The 14,199-nt window shown below is 45.7% G+C and overlaps 1 protein-coding gene across 1 annotated transcript in view; it reads left to right on the forward strand.

Annotated features, from left to right (window-relative positions):
• The window catches only part of LOC100492134 (complement C3), a 60,279-nt gene that overhangs the window by 32,980 nt on the left and 13,100 nt on the right, over nucleotides 1-14,199 (forward strand). Inside the window, exons 26-31 of the mRNA XM_031899488.1 lie at nucleotides 1,028-1,187; nucleotides 7,861-7,962; nucleotides 8,540-8,690; nucleotides 9,662-9,825; nucleotides 10,856-11,014; nucleotides 12,492-12,551. Of these exons, the coding sequence (XP_031755348.1) occupies nucleotides 1,028-1,187; nucleotides 7,861-7,962; nucleotides 8,540-8,690; nucleotides 9,662-9,825; nucleotides 10,856-11,014; nucleotides 12,492-12,551 (796 nt within the window). The remainder of the gene's footprint in view (nucleotides 1-1,027; nucleotides 1,188-7,860; nucleotides 7,963-8,539; nucleotides 8,691-9,661; nucleotides 9,826-10,855; nucleotides 11,015-12,491; nucleotides 12,552-14,199) is intronic.

Consider the following 14,199-nt stretch of genomic DNA (forward strand, 5'->3'; position numbering starts at 1 on the left):
TGCTCTCTCCCCCTCCCGTTTCTGCCGTAATCTGAGCTACCAGCAGCCAGAGCTGCAGCATGGAAGCTACTGAGACCAAGCTAAAATGGCAGCAACTGTCTTAAACAAACATAGGGAGCTTTAATGGTTGTTTATGGTAAAGCATTCTGCAGAATAAATATAGTAGTCTAACTTGCACTATTGAGACTAATCTGTTGGAAATAAAATGTCATTTTTCCCTTTCCTACTCCTTTAAACAGAGCACAAGCACAACCTTGTCACATATTTCATATCTGGTTAAAAAGTAAAGCCATTTGGCCACAGCCAAATCTGCTATATCCTTCACTTCTCTGTAACAAAAAAATGATGCAGGCCCAAATTTGGCCCCATCTAGAATATGCTAAGCTGTTTTTGTCTCCAAGGGAAATCAATAGAAAATCCAAAGTAGACCCATCTATCTGATAAAGGGAATGGAAAGTCTCAGTTATGAGTAAAGACTGGCCTAATTGGTATTGATTACACTGGGGAAGAGGCGCTTAAGGGTCCCATAATATTAACTCTCGGGTGCTTTATTCATTAGTAGACCCTTCCAGCAGCCGCGAGGGCATACATTCACATTAGAGGAAAGAAGGTTCCATCTTAAGATGTGAAAGGGGTTTTTACAGTGAGAGTTGTGGAATTCTCTTCCCACGGCTGTTGTACTGGCAGATATATTAGATATGTTAGAGTTGGATGGCTTTTTAGAAAGTGAGAATATGCAGACTTACTGAAATTAACTCTAGTAAAAAGTTAATCTATGGACTGGTCGCTGGTCTCTCGGATATAGGATCTTTTCAACTTCTTCTGGCTCCACTAGCAGTTAGGCAGGTTCACTTAGACAAACAGGTTGAACTTGATGGATGTGAGTCCTTTTTCAACCTCATCTACTATGTTATGTAACCGTTCTTATCTTTCTCAAAGCCCCGCCCCTTTAGCTGTGAGACAATGAATCAATGACAACCAATGTGTGTCCTCTCTTTCATTGGCTCTTTATTTCCCCTTCCTTCAGGCTCACAGCGTACGTTGCTAAAGTGTTTGCCATGTCCTACGAATATACAGAGATTGATGATTATGTTCTCTGTGGTGCAATCAAGTGGCTTTTCAATGAGAGACAAATGCCAGATGGAATGTTTGTAGAGAATGGACCTGTCCTTCAAATGGAAATGGGGGTATGTACTGGTTGATACCCATACAGATACATTACAGGAATGGAAATGGGGGTATGTACCGGTAGATACCCATACAGATACATTACAGGAATGGAAATGGGGGTACGTACCGGTAGATACCCATACAGATACATTACAGGAATGGAAATGGGGGTATGTACTGGTAGATACCCATACAGATACATTACAGGAATGGAAATGGGGGTATGTACTGGTAGATACCCATACAGATACATTACAGGAATGGAAATGGGGGTACGTACCAGTAGATACCCATACAGATACATTACAGGAATGGAAATGGGGGTACGTACCGGTAGATACCCATACAGACACATTATGTACTGGTAGATACCCATTGTCACGGTCGGCACCCAATACCAGAGCTAGTGCCAAGCACCCTGGTCTCAGCTCGTGCTTCACCAGTAGCGTGACCGCCTTTGGCTTCGGGAGGAGCCCTCAGCTACTCGGATGCCACCTGGATTTATACGAGAGGTGCAAAGCAGGAGTTCTGGCTAGCAATGGGGCACGACTGTAGAAAGTCAGTTAGGCCGAAGATCACGGTACAAATAGGGTTAAACAAGGTCGTCGTCAGGCAGGCTAGGTCGGGGCGGGCAGCAATCAAGGATAGTCAGACAGGCAAGGGTCAAACCGAGTAATCAATACAGCAGGATGAGATGAAATCGTAGTCAAAGTACAAGCCGAGGTCAGATATGGATAATCAGAATAGTCAGGAGCAAGCCGGGTCAAAAACAGGAAAACACGACAGGAACAAGGCTCAGGAAGGCACCAGAATCAAATTCTATCACGGGCAATGAATCCAATGCAAATGGCCCTTTAAATATTTGAATTTCGCGCCTTTGCCCGCTGACGTCATGACGTCAGCGCGCATGCGCCTTTAAAACGCGGAAGTGCGCGCACACCTAGGAGAGAGCCGGCACAGGGAGCAGACGGCGCGGCGGGCGTCCCCGCTGATGGCAGCGCGGCGGGCGTCCCCGCCGTGCCGGTAAGGCGCTTTTCCTTACATTACCCCCCTCTCTAGGGGGGGCCACCGGACCCCCAGGCTTCTCAGGAAACCTTAAATGGAATTGCTTCCTAAGGCGGTCAGCTTTGATGTCATCAACCCAAGAGTTCTCCTCAGGGCCGAAGCCTTTCCACCTGGTAAGATATTGTAACTTACCTCTCACCAGGCGGGAGTCAAGGAACTCCTGGATCTCATATTCAGGCTGACCTTCAATCAGCACCGGGGGAGGAACGGACAAATGACGAGTGTTAGCAGCAGGTTTAAGGAGAGAAACATGAAAAGTATTAGCAATTTTGAAATTAGGAGGTAACTGCAGATGGACAGAAGATGGGTTAACTATTGCAATGATGGGATATGGACCAATAAACCTGGGACCCAGTTTGGGAGAGGGAACCTTTAACTTAATATTCTTGGTTGATAACCACACTAAATCCCCCACCTTGTACTAGGGAGCCTCCCTACGGGATTTGTCAGCAGCTTTTTTCTGGGCTAGGGAAGCTGCAGATAGTGAATCATGAACTAGCGACCAGATTTCAGAAAATCTTAAGACAGAGGAATTGGCAGAAGGTACAGGGGAATTAGAGCCAGAAAAAGAAAATGCTTTGGGGTGTAACCCATAAACGACAAAGAAAGGAGACCTCCCTGAGGAGGAATGGGTAGCATTATTGTACGCAAATTCTGCCCAGGGGAGCAGTTCAGACCATGTGGACTGGTTATCGGACACATAGCACCTGAGATACTGCTCAAGGGACTGGTTCACCCTTTCGGTTTGATCGTTAGTTTGGGGGTGGTAGGCAGAGGAAAAGGATAATTCTGTCCCAACCAAAGAACAGAAAGCACGCCAAAATCTTGACACAAACTGAACCCCCCTGTCAGAAACGATATTCACAGGAAACCCATGAAACTTAAAAATATGAGTAATGAATAAATCAGCCAGGGTCTTAGCAGAAGGGAGGTGTGGGAGAGGAATAAAATGAGCCATTTTACTAAATCTATCAACCACCACCCAAATCACTGTTTTACCCTGAGAAGGGGGTAACTCCACAATAAAATCCATAGAGATGTGGGACCAAGGCTTCATTGGAATGGGCAAGGGATTTAACAGACCCTGAGGCTGCTGATGAGATGATTTAGACCTTTGACAAATTGGACAGGAATCGACAAAAGTTTTAGCATCCTGCTTGAAGGATGGCCACCAAATATGGCGGGACAACAAAGAAAGGGTTTTTGCAACACCTGGATGACCTGCCATTTTAGAATCATGAACCTCTCAATACTTGTTCCCTAAGCTCCTCAGGAACAAACCATTTACCAGATGGTGTTTCAATAGGAGCAGAAGATTGTAATGGGGACAATAAGGAAGAGAGGTCAGACTCCAAAGTTGCAACAATTAACTCCCTGGGAATGATGGGAGTACACTCACCAGAGTCGGAGGAAACAGAATTGAAACTCCTAGAGAGTGCATCTGCCTTGGTATTCTTTGATCCGGCCTTAAAAGTTAAAGAAAAATTGAACCTTGAAAAGAATAAAGCCCACCTGGCTTGCCTTGGGTTCAGGCGCTTAGCGGATTCAATATAAAGTAAATTTTTATGGTCGGTATAGACCGTAACTAGATGTTTAGACCCCTCTAGGAGATGGCGCCATTCCTCGAAGGCCAATTTCACGGCCAACAATTCCCTGTTCCCTATGTCGTAATTGACCTCTGCAGGTGAAAACTTTCTAGAGAAAAAGGCACAGGGATGCATCTTATTGGTTATCGGGTGTCTTTGGGAAAGGACTGCCCCAGCTCCTACCTCAGAGGCATCTACCTCTACAATGAAAGGGAGAGTGGAATCGGGAGGTCTAAGGATAGGGGCAGAGCTAAACTCTTTTTTAAGGGTTTCAAACGCTTGTACAGCCTCAGGAGGCCACATACTGGGATCAGCGCCCGTCTTAGTTAGATTCGTGATGGGAGCTACAATTAGAGAAAAATTCTTAATAAATTGACGATAATAATTGGCAAAACCAAGAAACCTTTGTATTGCGCGTAACGAAAAGGGTTGGGCCCAATCTAGGACAGCTCTCACTTTGCCTGGATCCATCTCTAGACCTTTGCAGGAAATAATAAAACCCAAAAACTGAACAGTAGAGACTTCAAAGGTACATTTCTCTAGTTTTGCATACAGGTTGTTCTCCCTTAGCCTTTTTAAGACCTCACACACATGTTTACGATGTTCGTTTAGATTAGAAGAGAAAATAAGAATATCGTCAAGGTAGACCACTACGAATATCCCCAGCAGGTCACGAAGATGTCATTGACAAATTCTTGAAAAACTGCGGGGGCGTTACAGAGCCCAAAGGGCATTACTAAATACTCGTAGTGGCCGTCCCTGGTGTTAAAAGCAGTTTTCCACTCATCCCCCTCTCTAATACGGATGAGATTGTATGCGCCTCTAAGATCAAGCTTGGTATAGATCTTGGCGGCTTTAACCTGGTCAAATAACTCAGAAATTAGAGGAAGAGGGTAGCGGTTTTTAATAGTGACTTTGTTTAAACCCCTGTAATCTATACAAGGACGGAGACCCCCATCCTTCTTACCCACAAAGAAAAACCCAGCACCTGCAGGAGAATTAGAAGGCCTTTCGAGGTTTTCCTGGATATATTCCTTCATGGACTGAGACTCAGGTAGGGAAAGAGGGTATGTACGACCACGAGGGGGAGAGGAACCTGGAACCAGATCAATGGGACAGTCATACTGTCTGTGTGGGGGTAAGGTCTCGGCCGCTTTTTTGGAAAAGACATCGGCATAAGCCGAATAGGCTGCAGGTAACCCCTCAAGTGAGGTGGCTGCTATAGTTGAGGGAATACAGATACCCCTACAACAAGAACCCCATTGAGACACCTCCCCAGTAACCCAATTAATCTGGGGGTTATGAACCTGGAGCCAGGGTAAACCCAAAATGAGTGGAGAAGAGGCACCTTCAATAAGAAAAAGGACTATCTCTTCAACATGGAAATCGTTCACACATAAGGATAAAGATACAGTTTTCTTATTTACTACACCAGACCCTAAAGGTCTTTTGTCCACCGTAAATAACCTCATGGGAACACTTAGTGGAACCACAGGAATGCCATGTTTAGCAGCAAACGTGGCCTCAATAAAGTTACCCTCTGCCCCAGAGTCCACGAAAGCAGACAAGTTAACGGAGCCCGTAGGCCAGGACAGTTTGACCGGTAGCTGAACCTTGGAGGCAAATTGGGGAGAGGAAACGCCTGCACCCAAATGAAGCTCCCCTTCTTCATTTAGGCTTGGGCGTTTCCCGGCCTCTTGGTACATTGTTTGAGAAAATGACCCTTGTCCCCACAATATATACATAACCCAAGGGTCCGCCTGCGTGTCTTTTCCTCAGGAGAGAGATGAATTAGGCCTAGTTGCATAGGCTCCTCCTGAGGTGGAGACACCGGGGAAGCCGAAGACTTAACATTGGTCACTAAGTCAGGTTTCCCATAAGTAACCCCAGAAAAAGCAGTATGACCCCTATCACTCCTTCTCTCCCTTTGTCTCCTATCGATCTGGATGGCTAGGGACATGAGATCATCCAGACTGGACGACAAAGGGTAATTAACCAGGCTATCTTTAATAGAGTCGGATAGCCCGATACGGAACTGACTGCGCAGGGCCGCATCGTTCCACTCGGTCTCTCCTGCCCACCGGCGGAACTCTGTGCAGTACACCTCTGCATCCCGTCTCCCTTGGCGCAATTTACGAATCGCCGAATCGGCTGATGATGCACGATCCGGGTCATTGTAAAGAAGTGCCATAGTATCAAAGAATACCTCAAGGGAAGAACGAGCAGGATCGGAAGGAGGCAGTCTAAGGGCCCAAACTTGGGGATCCCCCACTAGAAGGGTCATAACAAATTTTACTTTTTCCACACCAGAAGGGAAAGAATGAGGGAAAAAGCTAAGATATAATTTACATGCCTCTTTGAAGACGAAAAATTTGGACCTGTCCCCAGAGAATTTCTCAGGAAATGCAATTTTGGGCTCCTGGGGCCTATAGGTGTTACCTCCCATAGCAGATGCCCCCACAGAAGGGGAAAAACTAGGAACAGGCTGCTGCTGCGGAGATTGCGTAGTCTCCAGCTGACGGGTTAGGTTGTGAAAACCCTGCAGGAGATAATTCTGCTTTTGCTCCTGATCCTCCAAGCGCTGTAGCAGGGCAGTAAGAAGCGCTTCAGTAGTAGCAGATGGAGTGGGAGGAGCAGCAGCGGACTCAATGTGATCTTGGTCCTCCATGGCCCGTGATAATGTCATGGTCGGCACCCAATACCAGAGCTAGTGCCAAGCACCCTGGTCTCAGCTCGTGCTTCACCAGTAGCGTGACCGCCTTTGGCTTCGGGAGGAGCCCTCAGCTACTCGGATGCCACCTGGACTTATACGAGAGAAGCAAAGCAGGAGTTCTGACTAGCAATGGGGCACGACTGTAGAAAGTCAGTTAGGCCGAAGATCACGGTACAAATAGGGTTAAACAAGGTCGTCGTCAGGCAGGCTAGGTCGGGGCGGGCAGCAATCAAGGAGAGTCAGACAGGCAAGGGTCAAACCGAGTAATCAATACAGCGGGATGAGACGAAATCGTAGTCAAAGTACAAGCCGAGGTCAGATATGGATAATCAGAATAGTCAGGAGCAAGCCGGGTCAAAAACAGGAAAACACGACAGGAACAAGGCTCAGGAAGGCACCAGAATCAAATTCTATCACGGGCAATGAATCCAATGCAAATGGCCCTTTAAATATTTGAATTTCGCGCCTTTGCCCGCTGACGTCATGACGTCAGCGCGCATGCGCCTTTAAAACGCGGAAGTGCGCGCGCGCACCTAGGAGAGAGCCGGCACAGGGAGCAGACGGCGCGGCGGGCGTCCCCGCCGATGGCAGCGCGGCGGGCGTCCCCGCTGTGCCGGTAAGGCGCTTTTCCTTACATTACCCCCCTCTCTAGGGGGGGCCACCGGACCCCCAGGCTTCTCAGGAAACCTTAAATGGAATTGCTTCCTAAGCATGACGTCAGCGCGCATGCGCCTTTAAAACGCGGAAGCGCGCGCGCACCTAGGAGAGAGCCGGCACAGGGAGCAGACGACGCGGCGGGCGTCCCCGCCGATGGCAGCGCGGTGGGCGTCCCCGCCGCGCCGGTAAGGCGCTTTTCCTTACACCCATACAGAGAGTTATGTTTCTTCCAGCAATGAAACCTGCCCCACATTTTGTGCCCAGCACTTTCAGACACAGCTCCTTCTACTTCCAATATAGAGTAAATGAGCCCTATAGTGTAGAGAGGTACAACAAAATCCCTACCAGATGAGTTGCCCTCTATTTGTTGTGACCCTAGAGAGGTAGGTAGGGGCATAGCAGGATGATAGGCAGGATCATGTTACCCACACCCAGGCAGTATATAGGGCTATGGGGCTACTTTTTACTCCTCAATACCCCTCCTGGAAGATGTTGGGCCTAAGTGAGTGGGGATAATAAAATAGAACTTGAATCCCAGACAAACAAAATCCAGACTGGAGGGATCACTGAATGTAATGTCACAGAAGTCCTTATCTTATTTTTATTATTTTTTTGTTTCTGTCATAGAAACTGTTTTAATATGAATTAAATGGTTTGTCTTTTTAACAGGGGGGAAATAAAGCGGGAGCAGCAGAGCCAGACGCAGCCCTCACAGCCTTTGTGCTCATCGCTATGTTAGAGAGTCGGGAGATTTGTACCCAAAGGCTGAGTGTGAGTAACTGGGCCACAATGCTGAGACCGCCTCAAAGAGTTCCTCAGTCACTGAATTCTTTATAATTTACAATCAGATTTACATTATCCCTTATAATACATGAGTGATACTCAGAGTTCCCTGTATAACTCAGCCTGCAGCCTTGTGCCTTTATATGGGGGGCACAGAACCCCTCAGTGACTGCTAATATCCTTATCATTTACAGTAGGGGGTACATTATCCCTTATAATACATGAGTGATACTCAGAGTTCCCTGTATAACTCAGCCTGCAGCCTTGTGCCTTTATATGGGCACAGAACCCCTCAGTGACTGCTAATATCCTTATCATTTACAGTAGGGGGTACATTATCCCCTTATAATACATGAGTGATACTCAGAGTTCCCTGTATAACTCAGCCTGCAGCCTTGTGCCTTTATATGGGCACAGAACCCCTCAGTGACTGCTAATATCCTTATCATTTACAGTAGGGGGTACATTATCCCTTATAATACATGAGTGATACTCATACATTCCTAAAATGAATGACGTGCAATGCACAGCATCACTTGACTTCTGACTCTGTTCTTGACCCTAGAACCTGGGAGATGCTATTAATAGGGCCACCAACTTCCTGAGGGGTAAATATTCTCAACTGCGCAAACCGTATTCTGTCGCAATCACGTCCTACGCGCTGGCATTGGCCGGGAAGCTCCAGGACACAAACACACTACTGAATGCAGCCACAGGTAATAGCTCATATATCTCCGCAGGCCATCCTCTACATCCTTGGCTTTAGGATGAATTTTTTTGTCTAAAGTTAAAGAGACATCCAATGTAATAGGTGAAACATAAATAACAGCCTGAGTTCCAGATGAACTGTTTAATCTAAAGCCGGGCTGCCAGTTGGCATGTGTGGAGTTAACAAAGTGCTTCTTGGCCATTTTCCAATTAAGTTATTTGTGGAGCTAATGGAGTGGCTTTAATTGATAATGTATAAACATAATAGTCCATAGTAATAGTATATTAACCCAAATGTGCTCATAGATACATGGCGGTTTCCGTGTGATTAGTGTTCAGTTCTGCTATGTTGAACTATAAAGGTATTCACAAATACAGTATATTAGTTGGACCCATGCTGAATAATTTGACTGATCAAACTGATTTGGCAGCCCGTGTATGGGGCCCTCAGGTGGGTTTCCTGGCTGGCATATGGGTCACTCTAGCCAGCGCCTCGGCTCATTGATATGGCCTTCACCCCAATGGCCAAATCCCATCAATGTGATTCGATCATCTGGCCCTCGGTTCAATCGGATATCGCCTCCACCTCATGGTGGAAAGATACGCTCATTTGGTGATGTCGCTCAGCTGAGTGGATGTTTCACTGTATGGCCAGCTTAACCGGTTGCACCACAGCTGATCAACCACAACTGGGCCAAATGATCACCCAGTTAGTATTTTTTATGTTTAATGTTATTTAACAACCACTGACATAAGATCATAACATTCCTGAGTGCAGAAAAGTAAGTGGGCAGAGTAGAGCTGTATCCTTCTTCATTATGTGATTTCCAGAGCTGTTCCCTTGGATATCTCCCGGGTGCCTTCGCTGGAAATGAGCAGCTGGTTAGATGTAGTTTTCCCTGTTTTATTAAACACTCACAGTGCCAATCAGCTTTTAAAAGTTTTTGCACATTCTCAGTTTGTTTTTGTTCTTGTTTAGACAAGAGCCACTGGAAAGAGCCAGATTCATTGTTTATCACCCTGGAGGCCACATCATACGCTCTTCTGACCCTCCTTAAAATGAAGCAGCACAATCCAACCAGTGCCATAGTGCGTTGGCTAAACGAGCAGAGATATTATGGGGCAGTTTTTGACTCCACACAAGTAAGTGATGCCTTCCAGTTCATTGTGCAGTTGCCCGCTGTCTGCGTTACCCCATTATGAGGTTATGATCATCATGTTTATGTTTGTTTACTACACGTGATAAAAACAATTTACTAAATAGAATAGAGGTGGCCGTACATGGGCAGATAGCTGCCAATCCAGGTCCTTCAGACCAATTCGGCAGCTTATCTGCTCGTGTATGGGCACCCCCACGGGCCTACCTGACTGATGTCTGGCTTAAAATTGCCCAGATCTCGATCAGGCAGGTTTGATTTTCCCATCAGATCTTGATGTGGTCCTTGGTCCGATGGCCCATATAACCCCCATTTTAGGGCCAAACGATTGAATTAGCTCGATTTCCCCCCCTTAGGTGGGCATACTGGGAGACAATTTGCTTGTTTGTTGACCTTGCAATGTGTGTGTTCCACTCCTGCCTCCATTGTGCCCTAAGGCACGTGTCTCTTCTGCCTACCCCCAGTTCTGGCCCTGCATGTTTGCCCATCTTAGGTCAGTTTATTCCATTCAAAAATCTCATACATAAAGTCAATTTCCCCTTTCACTAACCAGTAGTTGATACCCTAATTAGTTACCTATCAAATATTCTTATCAAACAGGTTTTTCGTGTGTTTGGATGAGTTCTTGATCAATCAGAATATCCAAGGCTATTGTGATACTAATATCTACAGTTAGTACTAGTGGTTGTATTTATAGTTTATGTATGTGAGTGTATAGATTGGTAGGTGTGGGTTGGGTGTGCTGGGTTTACTTGGATGGGTTGAACTTGATGGACACTGGTCTTTTTTCAACCCTATGTAACTATGTAACTATGTAACTTTTCATACAAAATATTGTTTCTTGGCCACAGCGGCCCCTGCTTTAGAAATGAGCATACAAAATATCATTTGTACCATAGATCGCCAAAACCTGCTGTATCTGCCCCGATGGGTCCCATAGTTTTAGGAACATCTGTTTAAGTCTTTGGCTCTGTTACTCATTAGGATGACTGATATTTTGTATTATTTTGTTCTAGGCTACAATTATATTGTACCAAGCTCTGGCTCAGTATCAGACAGATGTCCCCAATGTTAGTGACTTGAACATGGACGTCTCTGTCTTCTTCCCTGAGAAAAAAGATCCCGTCAGTATCCATATTGATAACAAGAGTGCTTTGAGGCTGCGCTCGGAAGAGGTCTGTATGGAAGCCATGGCTGAGGTTGCAGTAATATTCATTGTAACAATAAAATAATGCCTAATAACATGTAATAGCAATATTTTAGCTAAACGTGGGAGTACAAAGGTCCTGTTTTAGTATTGAGTAAATGGTGGCTATAATGTGCCTTTAGGATATCGGTTCTCAACCTGTGGGTCGGGAACCCTTTGGGGGTTGAATGACCCTTTCACAGGGGTCGCTTAAGACCATCAGAAAACACATATTTCCAAAGGTCTTAGGAATAATTTTATGGTTGGGGGTCACCACAACATGAGGAACTGTATTAAAGGGTCGCGGAATTAGGAAGGTAGAGAACCACTGCTTTAGGAGGTTCGCTCAGTGAGTCAGAAGATTCAATGCAGATTTCAAGAGGTTCATCAGAAGCCAATATAGAGAATATAGAACCAAATACTGAGACTTATTGATTCTGTAATAATGATTAGAAAGGCGATGGACATATTGCTAGACATATTATTAAACGAAAGAATACAATAATACATGAAGGAATATACAAAAGCATCCATAGGAGGAACCTTTGTTGGAACTTAGCTTTCTACAGTGGTGCCTGAAAGTTTGTCAACCCTTTTGAATTTTTATTAATTCTGCCTAAATATGGCCTAAATATGGGATCTGCTTTTTCCTATAACCAGATAATTAGAGCCCAGTACCACAATGGCTCAATACTATCATTCTTGTTCATTTATCTACTGAGTAGATATTTGTGTGTGGGCAAAACATGTCAACCTCTAGGGTTCCCAGTTGGTTAGAAGGGGAAATTAGAGTCGGATGTTTCAGCCAATGGGATGATATTCATGTGTGTTTGTGCCAAAGGGGGCGGAGACTGAAAGCAGGGGTTCTCGTACTTTTGCTCCACACACAAATATGTAACTGGAGATGAAGAAATAAATGAACAAGGTGGGTAGAGGCCGAGGTCTGGACAGACCAGAGAAATGCCCCAATTTCTTACACTGGAATGCTGGTTTTACTGACACATAGGGGCTTATTTATCAGTTTGTCCAGTTCTTGAATTTGAGTTTGTTTTTTTAAATCGAATAATGGTCGCTTATTTAATAAGGAAAACGTGTTTGCATAAAAAAACATATATACCTCGAATACCTTGAATTTTTTCGAGTTTACGAACTTTAAAAACTCGAAAAAATTTGAGTTTGAGAATATGGCCTGACTTTGCCTATGACAATTCCCACTGACTGCTATAGAAACTCGCAAGCATTTACATGGCGAAGTTTTACATTCGAGTTTTTGGGTTTTTTGCACTTAATATATACCAGATGTTCAAGTTTTCTAACCGTAACTCAAATTTGAGTTTTTTAAGAGCTAAAGAAACTTGAATCGATAAATAAAATCAACCTCGACCGTTGATAAATCACCCCCATGTAGTAGACAATAAGATTTTACACGCCTTTTCTTCACACACGTGTATTTATATATTTTGCAGATCACTGTAAATCAAGACTTTGTAGTTAAAGCTAAAGGCAAAGGACAAGCTCTTCTGACAGTGAGTACAACCTCAACCATATATTGTGCTTGATCAAGTTAGCTGATAGCCATCATCATCGTTACTCTAGAGCAGTGCTGTCCAACTTCTGTTGTACCGAGGGCCGGAATTTTTCTGACCTACGTGGTGGAGGGCGATAATGGAAGCCAGTTTTGACCACTCCCCTTTTTGAAACCGCACCCACTTGAAACCACACCCATGTTATCACATGACCATACCCATATTAATGGTTGTAGTACAGCAAAAACCTGCCATACTCTGCCTTCCCTACCCTGCCTGTGTGTGCCATACTCTGCCTTCCCTACCCAGCCTGTGTGTGCCATACTCTGCCTTCCCTACCCTGCCTGTGTGTGCCATACTCTGCCTGCCCTACCCTGCCTGTGTGTGCCATACTCTGCCTTCCCTACCCTGTCTGTGTGAGCCATACTCTGCCTTCCCTACTCTGCCTGTGTGTGCCATATTCTGTCTTCCCTACCCTGCCTGTGTGCCATACTTTCACTGTGTGTGCCATTCTTGGCTGGTTTGTGCCATACTTGGCCTGTGTGTGCTATACTCTGCCTGCCCTACCCTGCCTGTGTGCCATACTCTGCCTTCCCTACCCTGCCTGTGTGTGCCATACTCTGCCTTCCCTACCCTGCCTGTGTGTGCTATACTCTGCCTTCCCTACCCTGTCTGTGTGAGCCATACTCTGCCTTCCCTACTCTGCCTGTGTGTGCCATATTCTGTCTTCCCTACCCTGCCTGTGTGCCATACTTTCACTGTGTGTGCCATTCTTGGCTGGTTTGTGCCATACTTGGCCTGTGTGTGCCATACTCTGCCTGCCCTACCCTGCCTGCGTGTGCCATACTTTCACTGTGTTTGCCATTCTTGGCTGGTTTGTGCCATACTTGGCCTGTGTGTGCCATACTCTGCCTTCCCTACCCTGCCTGTGTGTGCCATACTCTGCTTGCCCTATGATGCCTGTGTGTATGGCACACACAGGCAGCCTACAGTGACACAATGCTGGCACTGCTCCTACAGTCTGCACAATAACTATATATTAAAAAAACTTTTTAATTGAAGTACCACCTCAGTATATGTTCTTTTTGTAGTATGCAAGGATTATTTGTGGGTTTCTACTGCTCCTGAGGTGTGAACAGGGGAACAATATGGGTGATTACAGCCTGAGCCTGAGGTGTGAACACTGCAGGGGGTGAACAATGCAGAGATTAAAAGGTGTGAACAACACAGGGGATTACATATTTAAACAATACAGGGGGATTACAGCCTGAATCTGAGGTGAGAACCATGCAGGGGGCCAGTTAATCTCAGTACTGATACCATTTAAAGCTTACACAAGAGTAAGCCATCAAAGCAGCCAGACAGGTGGGGGGCCACACAGAGGGGGGTCGCGGGCCGCCAGTTGGACAGCACTGCTCTAGAGCAGTGCTGTCCAACTTCTGTGGTACACAGGGTCGGAATTTTTCCGGCCTACATGGTGGAAGGCCGATAATGGAAGCCAGTTTTGACCACTCCCCTTTTTTAATTTACCAAAAACCTGCCATACTCTGCCATAACATGCCATACTCTGTCTGCCTTATGCTGCCTGTGTGCCATACTGTGCCTGCCCTATGCTGCCTGTGTGCGCCATACTCTGCCTGCCTTATGC

This window comes from Xenopus tropicalis, chromosome 3 (genome assembly GCF_000004195.4).
Source record: "Xenopus tropicalis strain Nigerian chromosome 3, UCB_Xtro_10.0, whole genome shotgun sequence".
Taxonomy (NCBI): domain Eukaryota; kingdom Metazoa; phylum Chordata; class Amphibia; order Anura; family Pipidae; genus Xenopus; species Xenopus tropicalis.